Source organism: Uncinocarpus reesii, genomic scaffold (genome assembly GCF_000003515.1).
Source record: "Uncinocarpus reesii 1704 scaffold_3 genomic scaffold, whole genome shotgun sequence".
Taxonomy (NCBI): domain Eukaryota; kingdom Fungi; phylum Ascomycota; class Eurotiomycetes; order Onygenales; family Onygenaceae; genus Uncinocarpus; species Uncinocarpus reesii.
The window spans coordinates 1,614,399-1,633,858 of record NW_003052498.1 but is presented as its reverse complement, the minus strand read 5'-3'; the positions used below and the strand labels follow the sequence as shown (position 1 = coordinate 1,633,858).

At 52.2% G+C, this 19,460-nt stretch overlaps 8 protein-coding genes across 8 annotated transcripts; 3 read left to right on the top strand and 5 right to left on the bottom strand.

The window, feature by feature from the left end:
* Positions 1 to 1,875: 1,875 nt before the first annotated feature.
* Positions 1,876 to 3,632, bottom strand: UREG_05331 (uncharacterized protein; the record flags this gene model as incomplete). Its single annotated transcript, XM_002584596.1, has 5 exons — positions 1,876 to 2,775; positions 2,918 to 2,942; positions 2,990 to 3,389; positions 3,451 to 3,568; positions 3,627 to 3,632. 5 exons carry the CDS (start codon positions 3,630 to 3,632, stop codon positions 1,876 to 1,878), a joined length of 1,449 nt encoding a protein of 482 aa, XP_002584642.1.
* Positions 3,633 to 4,761: 1,129 nt separating this feature from the next.
* Positions 4,762 to 5,643, bottom strand: UREG_05330 (XPA-binding protein 1; the record flags this gene model as incomplete). Its single annotated transcript, XM_002584595.1, has 1 exon — positions 4,762 to 5,643. One exon carries the CDS (start codon positions 5,641 to 5,643, stop codon positions 4,762 to 4,764), a length of 882 nt encoding a protein of 293 aa, XP_002584641.1.
* A 587-nt stretch (positions 5,644 to 6,230) lies between these two features.
* Positions 6,231 to 8,466, top strand: UREG_05329 (uncharacterized protein; the record flags this gene model as incomplete). Its single annotated transcript, XM_002584594.1, has 2 exons — positions 6,231 to 7,589; positions 7,645 to 8,466. The coding sequence occupies 2 exons, from the start codon at positions 6,231 to 6,233 to the stop codon at positions 8,464 to 8,466; spliced, it is 2,181 nt and encodes a 726-aa protein (XP_002584640.1).
* An 840-nt stretch (positions 8,467 to 9,306) lies between these two features.
* On the top strand, positions 9,307 to 10,709 carry UREG_05328 (hydroxyacid dehydrogenase; the record flags this gene model as incomplete). The annotated part of the gene is made up of 5 exons (XM_002584593.1): positions 9,307 to 9,356; positions 9,488 to 9,702; positions 9,817 to 10,226; positions 10,304 to 10,543; positions 10,608 to 10,709. The coding sequence occupies 5 exons, from the start codon at positions 9,307 to 9,309 to the stop codon at positions 10,707 to 10,709; spliced, it is 1,017 nt and encodes a 338-aa protein (XP_002584639.1).
* A 1,001-nt stretch (positions 10,710 to 11,710) lies between these two features.
* Positions 11,711 to 12,116, bottom strand: UREG_05327 (uncharacterized protein; the record flags this gene model as incomplete). The annotated part of the gene is made up of 2 exons (XM_002584592.1): positions 11,711 to 12,022; positions 12,078 to 12,116. 2 exons carry the CDS (start codon positions 12,114 to 12,116, stop codon positions 11,711 to 11,713), a joined length of 351 nt encoding a protein of 116 aa, XP_002584638.1.
* Positions 12,117 to 12,890: 774 nt separating this feature from the next.
* UREG_05326 (uncharacterized protein) lies at positions 12,891 to 14,568 on the top strand (the record flags this gene model as incomplete). The annotated part of the gene is made up of 2 exons (XM_002584591.1): positions 12,891 to 13,649; positions 13,708 to 14,568. The coding sequence occupies 2 exons, from the start codon at positions 12,891 to 12,893 to the stop codon at positions 14,566 to 14,568; spliced, it is 1,620 nt and encodes a 539-aa protein (XP_002584637.1).
* Positions 14,569 to 14,909: 341 nt separating this feature from the next.
* UREG_05325 (uncharacterized protein) lies at positions 14,910 to 15,377 on the bottom strand (the record flags this gene model as incomplete). The annotated part of the gene is made up of 2 exons (XM_002584590.1): positions 14,910 to 15,261; positions 15,352 to 15,377. 2 exons carry the CDS (start codon positions 15,375 to 15,377, stop codon positions 14,910 to 14,912), a joined length of 378 nt encoding a protein of 125 aa, XP_002584636.1.
* A 1,076-nt stretch (positions 15,378 to 16,453) lies between these two features.
* On the bottom strand, positions 16,454 to 18,705 carry UREG_05324 (uncharacterized protein; the record flags this gene model as incomplete). Its single annotated transcript, XM_002584589.1, has 3 exons — positions 16,454 to 17,331; positions 17,385 to 17,812; positions 18,002 to 18,705. 3 exons carry the CDS (start codon positions 18,703 to 18,705, stop codon positions 16,454 to 16,456), a joined length of 2,010 nt encoding a protein of 669 aa, XP_002584635.1.
* Between the last annotated feature and the right edge of the window lie 755 nt (positions 18,706 to 19,460).

Sequence of the window (19,460 nt, the reverse complement as noted above, 5' to 3'; positions counted from 1 at the left end):
TACGTTAACTTCACGGCAGAGGGCCCCCAGAATTAATGGCATTCGCGAGCATCGACGTGTCGGGTCGATTCTCTACCTCGGCAGGTTAGACATTGCAATTTCTATTGACCCAACACGAATTTCGGGTTACGTACCGGCATATCGTTGATAGCTATCCAAATACAACTCGTCCGAACTGGTAGTGGCCATTACCTCATCATTCGTCTCCACGGCTTCTACCCATGTGGCCCAGCGACTCCCTTTCTCAGGATCCGGCCATCCACGATACGGCTTTAGCACACGACTCAGTCGCAGCATCCACGGCGCAAATTGAATGTCAACAAACGAGATCTCGGGCCCCAGGAAAAACGGCCCCGTTACGTGCGACGCGTTGACTAGTTTGCTGATATCTTCCTTTAGCGCATCAGTGTGCTCCGCTTGTTTCTGCAAGTCTTGCTCTTGGAGGAGGCGATAGAAACAGGGGATGATATGCCGGTTGATCTGTAACTTCTGTCAGTAGCGCACATCGCAAATACGGCGGAGGCACACGCACGTGGTCCGCCCATAGCCGGCAATGGGCGCGGAGTTGGGGTTTTCTGAAAGGTAAAAGGGGTTTTCCCGAATCGAGGTCGTCAAGCTATTAGGACCAATCGTCAGCACATCACCGATTTTTGCGCAACAGCCGAACAGCGTACATATTCTAACAGCACCGTGCTTTCATGGCACCCCCAGTTGCCATGGCGGATGGCCGGCACCAATCCCCGCGGATTTACTTCCAAAAGCGATTCCGGCTTCTTGTACGGGTCGACCTCGATGTATTGGTAAGGGATTCCCTTGACTTCGAGCGCAATCCAGACGCGCTGTACAAAGGGACTGCAGGACGGTCAATTTCTGGGATACCTGGCGGTGGTCATGCATGGCATTGGGACAGTGGTGTTGGGCTCACCAAAAACAACTTGCGTATAGCTTCAAATCGCTTTCTCGTTTGTGTTTGTTTACCGTCAGCCAGGCGTAGCCGGATGCCTTTTTGTGGTATGTTTTGAGCTGCTGGGTCTGTTCTTGGTCAGACATGGTTTTGGAGATGGTAACTTTAGGCGGGATCGATTTCGCGTTATAGAAAAACAATGCTTGATAATAGAAACCAACAAGTGACATGTCATTTTCCTTCGATGCAAGTTGGTGTTGGGAGATAGGTATCGGCGGGAAAACACGATGACGTCAAAACCACTTGAGCAACAGCAGCGGAGAAAACTCACCAAGTTCTTCTTCTTTTCCTTTTCGTTTTTTATCAAAAACCGCTGCACGCTATTCTTCTTGATCCGATCGCTCTCCTCTAGTGTATGCCTGTGCGACCCGCCCGTAGTGTCCGACCGGCCGTTGCCCCCGTTCCCATTCACGCGTTGGATCGTATAATACCTCGCCCCCGACATTCCAGGATGATCCTGCGGCAAGACCGTACTCGGCGCTAGCACACCAAAGGGCTGCGCGGCTGCGGGATCACCGACGTCAGACGCGCCGGGCAGCGAGTCCACGGCGCCCGTCAGTGCGGAGATCCCCATATCCAGTTCCGGCGCCATGCTCAACGCGCCCGGAAAGTATTCGGTGATTTTTATCTTGACGTCGCACAGGTTCCTTTCGCGCGCGGTGCGCTTGCGTTTCTTCTTGTTGGGGTCGATGGACTTTGGGGTTCCTGGGGGTCGGCCCTTGAGACGGCAGTCCCAGTAGTGGGATATGAAGGGTTTGCGTTTGTAGCGCTGGGTGGAGCGGTGGGAGTAGACGTTGTCGACGTGAGGGAAGTAGGTTTGGAATCTGTACAAGTGATTTGGAAAACATGTTAGTTCGAGGGGTGGGAGGGCGTGTTTCGCTTTAAGAAAAAAAAAGTGTGCGGTTCGCAAGTCAAGGGGAGGCGTGCTCTTCTTCACTCAACACGATGGTGTCCTCGACATTAAATAGCCTCTCTCTCCATCGCTGTAGGTCGGGTGGGTTGGGGATCAATTTCATCTCTGCAAAGTGATTTCCGCCCTCTGTTCGCTCCGAGCCCGCACGGCTCGATTGTGCGGGCGCTGAGAATGGAGGGATGATATTTTGGAGAACCGGCTGTGTCTGTTCTTGCGGAAGAGCGTGAGGCGCAAAGTCATGCTGCGCTGACGGTGCGATCGGGGTCTGATACGAGGGAAGAGCCAGAGGCTGAGGCGCGGCGACCTCGCGAGTGTCCAGGAGCGCATACTGCGGCCCGGTCCTTGAATCAACGGCGCCGGCAGCGACGGGCATGCTGGACTCACCGTGCCGCGATTGCTTCTGCATCAACAGGTGCATCCCGTCCTCATCATTCTGCGTCTCACCGGCGGAGATCTCTGGATCCACGACCACGGCGGCGCCATGCGTCCGTTCCGCCTGCGCATGCCCACTGATCATCGCAGCACTCGCGATTGCATCCGTCGCCGCGACGACGTTGTCTGCATCAGCCATGATCTGATCCCATTCCTCCCCGTCCTTGAGACCGCCATCCGCCCGCTCCAGGTGGTCCTGTTTGTCTGACGCTTCCGCCTCGGGATGCAAGTCGCCATTTTTAAGCTGGGTTTCGAGATCGCGATCCAAGTCGCTCAGTCCGTTGGCGGTCAGGGCAGCGTCGGGTAGCGCGTCGAGTTCGGAGGGCGATCGTGGTGGGAGCGGCCGTGATGACTCCATGGCAGCGAAGGGATCGTCTGGTGGAGCTCGGATCCCTAAAATCGGCGACAGATTTGGCTCCACGGTGCCGGCGGTTGTTGGATGGCGAGTTGGCCCTTGGATGCGAGGCTTCAAGCGGCGTGAGTTTGCAGATCACGTGCAGCCATCCTGATACCTTTGGAAGCAGCATGAGCAGTTAACATATTGTGAATATATTCACATCGACTATCATATGGCTAATTTACTACATCAATGTCCATGTTCATCGTACAATACACCATCTCCTCAATCGTCGCCTGAGAAACACGTCTCAACCAGCAGATATGCACCAATGTCGCCTTACATTCTCTTCCGCTCCCTCTTCTTATCTGCCTCTGCGTTATCAAACGGGAATCCGCTCATTCTCTTATCCACGCCCGTCCTTCTGCTAATCCGACCCCTTGTACTGGCAAAGAGGATACACCACAGTCCCACCGCCGACAGGCCTCCAGAGGCTGCCACTCCAACCATGTGTGAAACCGTCCCACCCCACGCGACCCAGGTATACGCATAAAACGCAGCGGCTGCATGGAATGCCGAGGTGATCATGAGCGTCGGCACCGCATAGGGAGCCTTGGGGTCGTCTTCATCAGAGCTTATGGAGTAGCTGGAGGTCAAGGGAATGGAGCCAGTAAGGACGATATTGAGAATGGCGAGTGTTATCAAACTTAGGCCTAATGAGCGTGCAAAGTACACTTCCAGTGCTGGTGGCAGAATCCAGGTCAGCTAATTAGGTCCGCGGAATGAATCACGCGAAGAACCTACCTGATGGCGTACGGGGTTCATCGAGGAGGAGTGCGATTATCATTTTGGGCGACGCTACGAGGGACAGGCCTTGGAGACTTAGCCAGGCCCCCGTGCCGTAGGTGTACATGTAGAAGACCTGCAAAGTAGGGCGAGTCAGCAACCGTACGGCGCCATCTGCAGCGGGGGCCACTCACATCCATTGTGACCAGCAAGAAGGAGATTTTTCGAAGAGTCTGAAAACACACAGTGCACAGTTTGTTTCTGTTGTGTCGGAATAAAAGAGAGAGAGAAAGAGAAAGAGAGAGAGAGATGGAGATTGATAAAGACGGGCAGCCTGGTTGCAGCGGGTATGATGTCACCGGCCACCATCGATTTCGAGGCGCAAGAAATCAGCGTTTAAAGTCGCCGCGTTCATCAAAAACTTCGTGCGGATGCCATACGCCATAGGACCCGTTTCTGATCCATCCGTCCCCTGCTCCGTATCCGCTACAATGCTCGCTCTGCACATCGTCATCGCAACACGGTTGGTCACGCTGGGAGTCGTGAGCAGCTCGCGATTCACTGGTAACGCCGAATTGGTCGAATCCCCCCGCGCAGGTGCTGCAGATGCTGTTTCATAAAGCGATAGGGCCAGTTATGACCGACCTGGGGGGCCGGGGTGTCTAGATCGGTGTGAGTCTCTGCGAGGATCGAATTCGCTGCGGCCCGGAGCAGTCTGGGTGTAATCGTAACGCCGGTCTCTTTCATGTCCTGAATATACCGATCCAGCATCTCCGACTGTGCCTGGTCGAGCCGCTTGTTCAAAGCCGGATGGCCTTCCTTGGGCGGCTTGCCATTGATCCGCCGGCGCAGTCGCTGGAGGTCAACGTTGTGCTCCCGGGCCAATGCAGCGAGGTTGACTTTGGCGCTTGCGGCTTTCAGCTCGCGATACGCGCAAACCGCTTGCTGGATCGCTTCCTCGCTTTTGTTAACGGGCTCTGGCATGTTTCGGTGGGGATCTCTCGCGTTGAAGCTGAGCGGCATTGCAAACCGCGCTGTAAACATTGTTTTTGCGCGAATGCTTCAGAGGCTTGGCGCGGTCACGGGAGGCGCCATGATATACAGAGCACTACGGAGTATATCCATAATCCATGGGCTATTCAATACTTTTATTGCTTCAGGATATTTAGATTCATTTAGAGAGCGTGTAAATTGCCTAGTTACAGATCAGTATAGCCATGGGAGCTACCACGCCTCATGCCACCTGACCCCAACGCCAGCTTCCATGCAAGTCGTTCATGACACCAGCATCACCCAAGGGATTCAACAAGTACTTCTAGATTTCCGCCATTACACGTTGCTCGACCGTATATATCTCGTAAAACTGTCCTCTTGTCCCGTCTCTGACGTGTCCGCAAGAGCCGTCTTGTATCTCTGTGATAGCCCGACATCGTCCCGTCGGTCAGCTTGACCTGCTTGCGCATCGTCCTCATCTGTGTCGCTCTCTTCTTCGGCATCTGACACTGTTTCCGGCTCGTCTTTTTTCGTTCGCGTAGAGACGTTCATATCCTGCAAGAGCTTTCCCAACTCGACCTCCCTTCTCGATTCCTTTTCCTTTTCCCTTTCAGCCCTCTTCTTATCCAGTTCCGGTTTGTAATCTTGCTCGAATTCTTTCCTCTTCTCTTCGACAGCTTCAAAGAACTCATCGATTCCCTGGCCCGTCATCGAGCTAACCCCAACCACACTAAGATGCCGATAAAACTCTTCAAGCATCAGGCTCATGCTGTTTAAATAAGAACCCATGTATCCACTCCCACCTCCCATTCCGCCCGCTCCGCCTTCAGCGCCGCCAAACGCTCCGGCCTCTTCTTCCTCCCGAAGCGCGGCCTGGAACGCCTCAAAATCAGTCATCCACTCCTTTGCAAACTCCGCATCTTTGACGTCCGTTTTGTTGAACACTAGAATCATGGGCAGCTTGGTCTTGTAAAGGATACTGCACGCATACAGCATATTGCTCATGAACGTGCTGGTAGAACTCGTTCGAGGCGTGTCAATCACATATGCAATCACGGTCGGAAACGACGATGCCAGCGACTCCAGCAGAATGCTCCCTGAAGCGCTCCACACAAATACTTCAATCTGTCCCGGTGTATCAACGAGAATGTGTTTGAATTGCTTTGCGGTGGGATTCTGCGCGGGATCGGTCAGCGTGCGCTTCTCGAGAATCGACATGATTTGGTCTATTTTCGTAGCAAAAAGGTTCAGAGACGTCAGAATGCCTCCATTAGGCCCTAGATTATACTGTTTCATGACTTCCTTGTAATTGATCGAATCCCGGATATCGATGTTGCTCTCGAACGGGACGGAGTGGACGGCGGGGTCGAGGTTGAGCACATATGGAGGTTGGTGCTTAGAGTAGAGATGGGAATTGATTCGCTGCATAAAAGTTGTCTTTCCAGAGCCTGCGTGAGGAAAAATGGCTTGTTAGCATCTGATCCCAAAGGAAGGGCCGCATATCTGTATCTACCTGCCATGCCGACACAGACGACGGCAACCGGTGGCTTCGCCATGATGGCTGATTTCAAATCTGCGAAGAGACTGGTTCAGGGAAAAGCAAGGCTTGAGAAACACAATGGATTCGGTCAAAGGTGCGGGTGAACATTTGCAGAAGAGTCAACGATGGCTCTGAAGGTGTTTCGGAGGGGACAAATTTGACGTTCCAGGCCCTCACGTCATCCAAGCTCCAGAAAGCTTCAGTTGAGAGAACAGCAGCTTTATCGCTGTTTCAAGCGAGCATTAACAGCACATCTCAATACAACATGGCTTTGGAAGACTTTGAGAAAGAACTCGCAGAAAGCCAGCGTGAAAGGGAGAAGGAAAAGGAAAGAGAGAAACGGCGAGAGAGGCACAGGGAACGGAACCGGGATCGAGACCGTGATCACAGGCGACACGCCGATCGAGAGAAGGAAAGGGACAGAGGAAAGGAAAAGGATAGCGAGTCAAATAGGGACGAAGCGCGATCCAGGCATCACCATGACCGGCATCATCACCATCGATCGTCGAGGCACGGCGGCAATCACTCCGACGAAGAGCGCAAACACCGTCATAAGCGATCGAGACACCATTCCTCGAGCAATGGAGACGATCGAGACCGGAGCCACAAGCGAAGGCATAGACACGAGTCTCGCGACGAGAAGGACGATGAGAGGTCGAGAGAACAGGCGGAACCAAGTGTGATTGAGCAAGAAGAACCGTCCAGACTAAAACGAGATGCGTGGATGGAAGCGCCCTCTGCTCTGGACATCGACTTTGTCAATCGACGAAAGCAAAAGTCACCATCGCCCAAGGCGAAGATGCTGCAGGCGGACTTTGAATACAAGCTACATGAGAAGGAACTGAATCGACATTTACATGACGTCCAGGAGACCGATCCTGAGCGTGCCGCAGTCAAAGAGCCGGCGGAACACGAGGTCGATTACGAATTTGGGGATGCTGGGTCACAGTGGCGGATGACAAAACTTAGGGCAGTCTACAGGCAAGCGGAAGAGGAGGGCCGGAAGGTTGAAGAAGTTGCCATTGACCGATATGGCGACCTTCGCTCGTTCGACGACGCTCGAGAGGAGGAAATCGAACTTGATCGCCGAGAGCGAATTGGCAGTGATTATGTTGGAAAGATCAAACCCAGCGGGGAGCTGTACCAGGAGCGGAAGCTCGAAATGGGCGTGAGGAGGGAGAAAGGCGCTGCTACTCGTGAAGAGGATATCCAAACCGCTCCGAATACAGAGAGAATGGAAACAGATCCGCCAGCTCAGCTAACTAAGCCACTGGATACGACAGCTTTGAACCGGCTGAAAGCCCAGATGATGAAAGCTAAATTACGAGGTTCTTCTGATGCCGGGGATTTGGAGGCACAATACAATGCAGCGGTAGCAGCAGCAGCAGACCGAAAAGAGCCAGACGTCGTAGTCCTCGGGGTGATGGATAATCGAATGTTGGCCGGCCAGAGGGCCGAAGCGAAGCCTATAGAAAATAAGAGGGGGCGAGAGAGGGGTCTTGTGCAGGATAACGAGGATATGAGCATCGAAGACATGGTTCGCGAAGAGCGGAGAACGAGAGGGCAAGCTGGTGGTGAAGGGATGCGATTTGCTGAGCGGATCGCCAAAGACGCAAAATTCGACGTGAGTATTGCTCGCGACTGCCTGTGATATAGCTACTAACATGGAGCTCACCCAGAACGACCTCGAATATATGGACGAAAATGCAGCCAAGCTGGCGAAACGAGTGCAGCGCTCCGAATTGAACATCAAGAATACCGCCATCAATGAGTTCCAGAAGATGAACCGCATCCTGGATAACTGCCCATTATGCCATCACGAGGATTCAGATACTCCGCCCACTGCGCCGATGGTGTCACTGGCGACGAGAGTCTACCTCACGCTCCCCACGGAGCCTGAACTGAACGAGGGAGCAGCTTGCATTGTTCCCATTCAGCACCGGACGAACTTGTTGGAGTGCGACGACGATGAATGGGAGGAAATCCGCAATTTCATGAAATGTTTAACGAGGATGTACCACGATCAAGGACGCGATGTTATCTTCTACGAAAATGCTGCTCGGCCACAGCAAAAGCGTCATGCCGCGATGGAGGCGGTTCCGCTTCCCTACAGCCTCGGAGAGACCGCACCGGCGTTTTTCAAAGAAGCCATTCTCGCAGCCGACGAGGAATGGACCCAGCACAAGAAGGTGATCGACACGCTCGCCAAATCCCGTCAGGGCCTGGGGAAACTGGCTTTTCGACGAACATTAGCAAAGGAGATGCCGTACTTCCACGTTTGGTTTGAACTGGACGGCGGGCTGGCTCACATCGTCGAGGACAGTAATCGCTGGCCACGTGGAGATTTGTTTGCGCGTGAGATCATTGGCGGAATGCTAGATCTCGAGCCGGATGTGATTAAACGGCAAGGCAGATGGCAAAAGGGTGGTGATCGGAGAGTGGACGGGTTTAAGAAGCGATGGCGGAAGTTCGACTGGACGAGGGTCCTCGCAGAGGGATAGCCATCTTTGGGGTCTATTGCGACTGCAGATGGATTATATAGGGCGAATCACGGATTGCAGGGACAGGATATCTCTATTAGGCAAAATTTGGATTTGTGTGGTTAGTAGGGAACCTTTTGAATGTATTCGGTGCATTGTATAATAGCCTATCCGTGAGATCGGGAAGAACAAGCCGCTATAGCCACGGCAGCAATCCGATATGCGATGCCCGTTGCCCAAGTGGCTGCAGATGCCGTATAACATGGCCATTCACTTGTCATCTAGCCTTGTATCCCAATCACTCGCAACTGTTAGAAGCCTTCACCACGCCGGCGGGATCTCCCTGGCCACCAGCTCCCAAGAATCTTGGGCCGGGTTAGAGTTCAGCCAGATTGGATATCGGCCGCATCGCGTGTGATGGCGAGAGCGGGATGGTTTGAGACCCCGAGGCCAGCAAGGCCATCCATGATCGCTCAGCGCGCGATGGAGCGGTGGATTCGCACTTGCATCGGGCAACCTGGAGCCAGAGAGAGATCGGTTGGTGGGATTGAGAACCGATCCCGTCCCGACAGGTTTAACGATTCACTAGGCTCGCTGCTCGGCGGAGATTTTATCCACTTTTTAAAGGCTGATATCTATCGCTCGGATGCTGTGGAGATGTTGTCACGACCGAGTGCCCGTTTGTGACTCTTTTGGCGTCTTCACTTGGAGGCAACGCCGCAGGGAATATAAAAACGACTCAGCAGCTGACCATCGGGGCATCTCGGACGCTGCTCTGATAATTAACTAGTTATATTGCTTTTTTGCCCGCTGTAGAGACTTCGCCACCAAAGCCGTATCAAGAACCGCGGACTGCCCACGATGGGATCGAACCTGAGGCCAAAGGTGCTGCTGCTGGGCAAGATAGATCAGTACGTTCCCTTTCACTCTATCCAGAGACCTGGTAACGACACCGCCGGAGAAGCTCAGATTGGCGTGATGCCGGGCAGCGCCTGCTCGAGTCCCCTGTCGATTTCATTCCCGACTAACCTTGCGATCACAGCGCTCATGCTGCGTGGGATTCCCTCGCCGTCCTCGCCGATCTGATAGAACCGCGCTCCACGAACCGCGCTGACTTTTTGGAAGAATGCCGCAGCGGTGCCCTCGACGGCGTCCTGGTTGCCTACCGCACGTTCGGCTCTGTCAGCATCACCGGCCTGATCGACGAGGAGCTGGTGGATGCGCTGCCCAAGTCGATGCGATATCTCGCACATTGTGGTAGGTAGACTCCTTTCTAAAATGCGCTCTCTACGCTCCGTCCTGTTGCGGCCTGCGGGCCACATCCTTTTTCGACTATTTTATATGTTCAGAATGTTCAATATCTATCTCCAGGCGCCGGATATGACCAAGTCGACGTGCAGGCATGCAGTGCCCGCTCGCCACCATTGATTGTGTCCAATGTCCCAACCGCCGTCGATGATGCCACGGCGGACGTGAATATGTTCTTAATCATCGGCGCATTGCGGAATTTCAACACTGGAATGCAAGCACTACGCCAGGGCAAATGGAAAGGGAATCCCCTCCCGGTTCTGGGCCATGATCCGCAGGGCAAGACGCTCGGCATCTTAGGAATGGGAGGCATCGGAAGGAATCTGAAAAAGAAAGCAGAGGTTTTTGGGATGAAGGTCATCTATCACAATCGCAGGAAGTTGAGCCCGGAGCTCGCTGACGGCGCGCAATATGTTTCTTTCGATGAATTGCTGGGACAGAGTGATGTCTTGAGCCTGAATCTGCCATTGAATGTAAGATTTTCTTTTTCCCCCGAATGCTATATCCAGCCGTTTGAGTATAGTTGAGCTAGCATGGCTAACTACTGCAGAAAAATACCCGACATATCATCAGCACCCCCGAATTTGCCAAAATGAAAGACGGCGTTGTCGTGGTCAACACCGCTCGCGGCGCCGTCATGGACGAGGAGGCGCTTGTCCAGGCACTCGATAGCGGCAAAGTCTTTTCCGCCGGCCTTGACGTCTTTGAAGAAGAGCCCAAAGTGCATCCTGGCCTGCTACGCAATCCGAATGTGATCCTGGTGCCACACATGGGCACTTGGTCTGTAGAGGTGAGTTGAGCATTTTATCCCCGCTTCTGCTTCTTGAAAGAGCCTTTTTCTAATCACGATTCAGACCCAAACCGGGATGGAAGAGTGGGCTATCGATAATATTCGACAGGTGCTTACGACGGGCAAATTGAAATCGCCTGTTCCTGAACAAGCGGAGTTCCAGTGATAAGCGAGTGGATAGTCTTTCCTTTTCTTTTCCATCTACGTATTGAAGGGTTAGAAATTTCTGCATAGATGTTGGTCGAGAATAGAACGGGGCGAGCTGAGGGACGGAAAAGAAATCTGTTTATACTGCTATCTGAGCTGTTTTGCCCCATGGCTCATAGCATCCTTTTGGATGTCTCTGGGAGTTCTACTGATGCACGATTTCGTTGATTCCCATCCTCATCACCAGTGAACAAGAGCTGTAGCGCTATAGACCACCGCTATGGCCTATGCCCGCCTGTCGATTTCAGCCCGTATTTCCAGATACCATTGGAAGGGATGGTTTATCCAAAGGTCAAGGAACTTGTAATTCCCCACAGCTATTAGGCCTCTACATGGACCTATTCTGACGCCTCATTGACGCGAGTAGCTCACCTTCCGCCTCCGGCCACTACCGCCGATTTTAACAGAGTAGGTCGGATCGCAAGAGCTTCCACGGTTACCCTGACCCGAAGTTAGGATGGTAGGGAAAACCTTTGCCATTCTACGTCGGTTCCTTGAATACGCCCACTGGAACGTTATAACTGCACCAAGGCAGGCTATATTTTTGCACCGCCATACCTCAGATAATAGCAAATCACAGACTTCACATCCTCGTCTTCAACTTCATCCACATCGACAGTCTCCCCTCGCTGGAGAGTAGACATGATATCATCCTCATACCAGCCCTCGAAGGATGTCTTCCTTGTGCAGAGCTCCCACAAGCTAGGCTGTAGAGGTCATCCTCAATGGTTGGAGGAGGATCTGCCCCATCAGGCCAGTTCCGCGTTCGATGTGGTGATATGTAATTTGTGGTTGTCAGGCCACCCCAGCTGCTTGGATCTTCGCCTACCCTCATCGCGTCGCTGAAATCACAGAGGCGGAGTCGACCATCCGCGCAAAGAAGAAAGTTTGCTGGTTTAACATCACCATGAATGATTCCTTTGTGGTGTAGTTCATGTAAGACTGGGATAATTTGGTCCATCAAATGCTTGCGCTGAAAGTTTCCACGGATTTTGGGTCAAATGGAGTCTCAAGATCCATGATAATGCCACTCATTCTTATTTCTCCGTCCTTATCCCTCCAGAGAGATCTACCACGGACCTTAACAGCACAGTCCCCAGCTTCCATCATGAGGTCAAATTCACGTTGACTAGCAGAGGCCTTGTATGCCTTTCTCTCCTGCTTGAATTTATAGATCTGGGAATTCATTGAAAATGAGAGAGCCCCTGGTTCAATTGCAGCAATGACATCTGCCCAAGCCATGTCTGGAGGATCTGGAACCCAACATTTCACCTGCATGTTTTTTAGAATTAGCGAGAATTCAGCCCTCATTTGGTTAGAAGCTTACTGGATATGCGTTATTGAGGATGTGTTGTTGCTCAATCATTATGCAACAGCATTGTAATTCTCTGTAATTGGATGAGTGCTCTTCTATCGATATTTGGGGAGGTGAGCATAAGATCTCATTGGCTGAGTCTTTCTAACCTTGTTACATAATCCATCTTTTGTCACGTGACCCATACAGAGGTCCGATCGTCCAATCAAGTACTCCTGCCCCATTCATACTAGTGTATAGCTATTAGTCAGCAAACTTGCCTCTCCATCTCTCGACATACTCCGTACGGAGTACAACAACATACATAAGCGATCCTGAGGAATCCATGTTACAGAACTTCAGCAAGCCACAGTGCTACTGGACATTATTGGAGCGCCACGCGATGGGGACACTCGAGGAGCATCTATCCGCCAGGGCTGGAGCGGGTTAAGCGAGAGCATATATCCGGTGCCTGGCCTGGCCTGGTGGAAGCGAAGCGAAAAAAGAAGCGAGAAAAACAGGGGCACAACACGTGGCTCCGGCAGTCCAGCTAAGCTTAGTTAAGCTATGTCTTGGCACAACCTTAATGCTGGCCCTGACTCGCGCTGTTCTACGCGATCCGAGTCTGCGATATCATAGTATGCTGTCGGCGGGAGGCGGCGAGACCACGATCTCGCCGCGCTGGTTGTTCTAGATTGTGGGCCGGCACCATGCCAACAATTCAATAAATTCCCACGATGGCTTCATGTCGGCACTCTATAAAGCCTTCAGGCCACACCGCCGCCCTCCCAGTGATGAAGAGACTCGTTCACTCTCTCTCCTGCCCTTGGGAAGAGAATCTCCAAGATGGTTCGGATTTCTATTCTGCTGACCTTTGCGGCGGCCGCTGCAGCGCTGCCCAATGCAGAGCCTGCCGCACTGACTAAACGCGGTAAAAATCACTGCAAACCTCATAGTGTCGATGTCTCCAACCCGGAGGGCACTGAATTCTGTCGCCATCTGCTGCACCTTCCATGCAGAACCTCTACGAGAACTGTGACGCCGCCCTGCAAGACCGTCAGCGTCACTATGGTGCCGACCGTGACCAGATGGACCACTTCTTCCATTGTTCGACAGATCACACGTACTATCACCAGGGGAGTGACATTGACACACCCGGCTCCTTCAGCCACGACCGTCACCCAGACATTGCCGGCCACGGAAATCATTTCAGAATATCTGTCGGCAACTGTCACAGAAACGGCCACCAATACCATCGCCCTGACTGCAACGGAGAGCGTTGATGTGACAGTGACGGAGACTGAACCGCAGTCGTTATTTGAGACGGAATATAACACCATCACCAGTGACGATTGGGTGACATTGACCGAGTCTATCACACAGACGTCGACTGCCACGGTCTTGGACCCTACCACAGTCACTGTGCCCGTTACTGTCACCGTGAGGGCTCCTGCGAAGCGTCATCATCGCCCCCAGACACCTTATCCCACCCCTACCAGCCTAAAGAATATACCCAAGCACGTTCTTAGCAAAGCGTGCTCATCTTTACATCTTGGCCCCTGCACGACAACGGCTACGAGGACTAGGACTCTGCCACAGATCACTGTAAGTTTCCTTTTTGTCGATGTTACCGGCGTGAATATGACTCTAACTCCTGATCTAGAAAACGGAGATCATCCACAAGCCGGGCGAGACCTCGACAAGATACCGCACAGCATACGTGTATCGCAAACAAACAACCTATGTTACCAAGTTCATCACTGCGATCACAACGGCCCAACCAACCGGCCCACTTACAGAGACAGTCAGCATCACAGTCACTGCAACGTCCATAGAGACACTACCAGCTCTTTCTACCGCTACGCTGACGGAGACTGTCGATGTCACTTCAGCCGCAACAGTTACCGCCACCGCCACAGAGATAATCACTGTCACCCAACCAACAACAATCCAGATAACCATTGCGACCACTGTCCATATTCCCCAGACGGAAATGGTAACAGAAACCATCGATGCCACCGCCACAGAGACCGTGGAAACCACCCTCACAGCAACCGCAACCGCTACCTACACGCAACCGCCAAGATGCCCCAATCTCATCAAGAACGGTGACTTTGCAGTTCCAAACCTCAATAACTGGGCAATCGATGAGATCGGAGGAAAAGTGTCGATGGCTGGCGTGGGCGGCGGTGGCTATGCCGCCCTCCTATATGGATCGGGATCCAATCTCGCCTCGGTGTCCATGAGCCAAATCGTATCAACCGTCCCCGGGACGATTTACAAATTCAGCGTCGATCACAAGAACCAGTACAAGAAGCCCGGCAGTTATCTTACTTGCACTTTCCTCCCTGCTACTCAGGTCTTCAGCTTCAACCTGGATACCACTGTCACCGGCAGTTGGACTCATTTTGAGAGCCCGGTTCTCGCCACCAGCACTTCACTCCAAGTTCGGTGCCGATTGGTCACGAACAATGCTGCGATGATCAATTTGGATAACTTCAAACTTCGTGCTTGTGATGAATAGCCGTACCGGGGCTTGGTTTTGTGACTGTGGTACAACATGGAGATACATACTACTTTCTTGTCGTGAGAACTTCATTCTCTTAGATATCTTTTTCCTTATTATCTTCTACTCTTTTAATTTCTTCATAAATATAATTTTTTCCAAGAAAGGTACTGTACATACTCCATATCAGTTCAAATCATCGCCATTTCAGGACTTTGGGAATTCCGGAACCTTCAAGCCGCTCGTGGGGCGTGAAGTAGGGAAATAGTCGAAGATACTCTCAACGATTCAAAGAGACTAAACGAAGAAACACCAAGCAAAAGCTGGCATAACCTGTTGCGCGAAATCGACACCTTGGCCTAATAGATCTGCGAGGTCGTAACCATTGCTTTCCACTTCTGGTCGTCGCTAAAACTAACACCTCCACGCCAATGCTGCGGGTTGTATGGTTTGCAGTTATTCCAGATCGACCCGAACATATTGATGCACCCATTTGCAAAGACGACCGTGCTCCCGCCGGCCACATATGCGAGCGCCATGTTGACACGGATCAGCTGGTTGCTGTTTGGGCGATAAAAGTCGTACGAGACTTTTTCAACGCCCAGGTGTTTGAGGTGCATTGAATTGCAGAATTGTTGGACTCGGTCATATAGCGCAACTGGGCTGAGAGGGTTGAAGGGGGCCGAGGACGTGTCGCAGCTAACCACCTCGCTGGAGTTGGTACGGTTATAATTAGTTAAGGATGATTTTGCTGGTGCACATCTTGGATATAGGGGAGAATTGAGGCTTCGACTTAGTTACCTCGTAGCTGGGACAGCGAGGGCCATGAGGCCAGCTGCAAGGGTAGAGATCTGAAAGCGATCCCCAGGTTAGAATAGGACTCAAGACCATCATCAGCACATGGGAATGATAAAAAGTACCTTCATCTTGCGGGAAACGTAGTCAAATAGATCTCACTTGCAAAACTGGGTCCAAAGCTGTGAAGGAAAGATGCTAGAATTCTCGCAGCAAATGCGCATGAAGAAAGAGAAAGAAATAAAAGAACACTCTGGGAATATTTCTTATATGAAGCACTCCATATAGCTAGACTTCCATCAACGACGGTGGGAATAATAACTAGCGATTCCCCTTTTCCGAGCTGAACGGCGGGGACAAAGTCTCTTCTCCATCGCAGCACCACTTTCTCATCTTTAGCGGAGGGCACTCTGCCAGTAATAATATCAGATGCGAGATGTGAAGGGGGCAATTGAGGGGCCTTTTCAACCGCTTTATTTGCAACAACCCCCTGGCTCAACGAGCTTCTTCGCACACCGCAACCTGGGGCCGAACAGGGCCTTTTAGGATTAGCCACGTACAGGCCAAGGACACCGGGGTGGAGTCTTCAAGATATAGATAGAGTAGTGGCTCGAGTGAAGTGGGTATTTTTGCGACAATCAGGGGGGAATTTGGATGGTCGGGCTGAAGGGTTTACTCAGTAGCTGCATAGTTACCAGGCCAACTCGATGCTTGAAAGAATGATATCGTTGAAGTTCTATATGTCTAGCCGAGGCAGAGCGGATGAACTCTTGCAAACAGACAAGTCACATGCAGCGGGGGATATTCGAGCATCAGGGTAGGAAAGGGGCATTTACATTAATATATTCGGACACCTCCATTAGAAAAACAGGAAAAGCAACTCTGGAAACATGGGAATCATCAGTACTGTGTATCTGTCCTCGCAAAACGCCGGTCACCTCAATGCCAGGAGCACGTCTGCAACGCCCGTCCATGTGGCTGGGTTCAAATCCATATTAAAAGCCAACAACTCCCCTTGAAAACCGTGCACGAATCACCTAATGGAACAAGTTTTCGCAAGTATATACAAAAGATTTTTAGTCACGCATGCCCTGCTGAAGGACAGAAATCACATATTCTCGGGTTTCTCCCACCATCGAAGAAGCTGCGCGCAAAGACGCCTGATCACTTGGTTAGTCGCTTTGCCATCCCTTTCTTCCTCGATGAACTTGGTTGCCACGTAGAGCTTGGCCGACACATCCTTCTCGTCAGTCGACGGAGGAAGGTTCTTGACTTTCCGGGGCTGGAACCGAGAGATGTGACGAATGACTGCAATCGAGTAGATAACGTCGCGATTCTCAATGAGATCGAGGTGTGCTCGCGCATCAATCAATGCAAGGTCACGCAGCACATTGCATTCAGGCATGTCATCGGTGATGACGAGGTACTGGCCCATCGCATCCCAGAATTTCATTTCGCTGCGTTTGAGCTGATGCGCCAACGCCGCCGGTGCCCAAGCCGGTGCTTCTCCGGCATATTCGGGTGCAGACGTCGGATTGGTCTCCAACGTCTTCCCAGTGATCAATGCCTCCAGAACCTTCAGTCGATTGACAGCAAGCGTTAGTTCTGGGCTTTCATGGAGAAACCCACCATCTGGGTTTGTATTCTGGGCTTGAGCTGTACGGCACAGGGTTATTGTGTCCCAGATGATCCGGGCTTCACGGCTTTCCATGGATGGCACGCATTCGGGGTTGCTAACCCATTTCCTTTCCATAAAATCATTCAAAAAGAGAGACACATGGCTTAAGAGATTTTTATTGCCAAGCAGAAACCGACGCGCGTTTGCCTCGAACCAATGCGTTTCGAGGAAGATATCGGCGGATGTCGCGTAGGCCATAAAAAAATTCGCACATTCTTCTACTCGAGTTGGTGGCAGCTCCAGGCTTTCAGGCAAGGGGTCTAGTGAACCACTGACCATAAGCAGGTCATTAATACTAATTTGTTGCACTATGGATCTTGTCAGTTTGAGATTCGCCCAATATTAGGGTTTCGACACCTACATTGGAGATTGCGGCACTCCGGGATAGCGTTCGCCATGAGCAAGTGTTCGTAGCCTTCCTGCGTCGGAGGAACACTTGGAGATTTCACAGTTGCCGCGGCGGAGGTGACGTTCGAGCTCTGGCTGGGTTGCTGTGTCGCAGGGGACGTGACTGGTGGAGTTGCTGCAGGGACCGACGGCGAATGGGAAGGCTGACCCGATACAACCGGAGGCGTGGGAGGAGGTGCTGAAGCGGGCTGCGATGCCTGCGGGACGTGCGGTGCTGGCGGAATTTGCGGAACTTGTTGAACCTGCGGCGGCGCAGCGACAGCAAATGAAGTTTGAGACGGGGCTGGCTGGATAACCGAAGGGCCTGGCTGTGATCTGAAGACCGGATCGTAACCAAGGCATTCGCGTTTACTCTTCTCGCAATTGCGGCAGACAGGATGCCTTTCGTCGCACTAAACAGAAGGAGGGGCGTGAGTTTCCATCAGTTGAATTGAGAAGAACTGTTGCTTTGAAGAGAGATTATCAAGCGGTCATGTTGGGGAGGGTTGGCAGTCAGAGTGAGCTTTGTGAAGCTGGTGGAACAGTCTTGGAGGGGCGCTAAGCGAGCTTTATTTGCGGGGAGAAAATCACTGTCGACAGGACTCAAAGGTACAAAAGCAACAACAAAACGCAGAACAAGCTACTCGTCGAAGGAAGAAACGGTGCAGTTTATTTACCTTGATTCTGCGCTTCCTGCACGTCAAGCATCCGGTCTTGGTCCGCCGTTTGACGTCCTTTTTTCCCATGCGGCCTCCCGAGAGCATCCCTCCGCCATCACTGACCAATTCGAATCCGTCCGATTGCTGCGAATTCGCGGGCATCTCTGAATAATAGCCAGCGATGGGCTGCGCGGAGAAAGCCGTTGGAATGCTGCCCATGTGCATCTGGGAGCCAGGGTGTGCCGGAGCGGGAGGAACATGGTTATTGACCTGGTTAACCGGAGCCAGATTCGACTGATTAGGAGGAGGTAGGTTATTCGGCGTCGGTATCGGTGGCAGCGGTAGCTGCTGTGGTGGTGTACTTGAGGGCTGTGCAGGAACTGTTTGTGGTGGAGCGCTCGCCGGAGCTTGGAATGCTATGGGAGGAGGTTGATACGAATGCGAGGGGGGTTGGGAGATTGCGGGAGCCGGAGCTGGCGCTGGTACCGTGCTAGGAACCGTTGACTCGGTTGTAATGGGCTGTTGGGCCTGCGGGACGGTGACCTGTCCGTTTGTCATTTCGATATCCTGCGATATCTCCGCCGGAGTCGGCTTCGCGGGGGCCGCTGGAGCAGGCCGCTGCATTGTTTCGGCCATGGCTCTAGCAAATTGAAATCAAATATCTTTTCCAAGCCAACCCCTTCAGCGGCCCCAAAGTGCGGAATTATCACTGACGAGCCCGCGGCAAAACCGCAGCATCACCGGTTTGCTCTCGATCGGGATACGGAGCGAGGCACAACGGCGAGGGATATCGAGATCGGTGTTATCGGTCTAATAGCGTGCGGAATATCCAAAACTATCCCAGTCAGCCAGTAATCGCCCATATAGCCCAAATAATAATCCTGTGATAGTAGGACGCGCGAAAGATGGGATGCGACAACATTGGCAGCCAGTGTTTCCTGCTTCAACATGAGCCGGAGCGCTAGGATCACATTTAACACTGCAATCTCTCTAGAATTCACAAAGCTGGCAGGAGATATATCGATCTGAAAAGCGCAAGATGTAATGGCCCTGTATTGGGGCAGCGTAGCAGCAAGACAGCCAACGTATCAGCAACATATTCTGTAGCTAGCTTCACTCCGCCATTTCATCGCCGTAGTAGTAAAGGGAACAATCCGGGAAAGAAAAGACAGCTGAGATCAGCTCAAAGCAGCCAACTTACCTCTAGTTCACTAGTAGAGTGATGTGAGAAGGGTATTTAACAGATTCTGTGTCAACGAAATGGATTGCTTGCGCACTGAGCTGCCACAGCAAGCAATGGTGCTGGGAACAGAACTGCAATCATTCAGACCTCTGACAACAGTAACATGGCAGGATAGACTGTCCTGTTGTTCCCAAATCACGATTGCCAA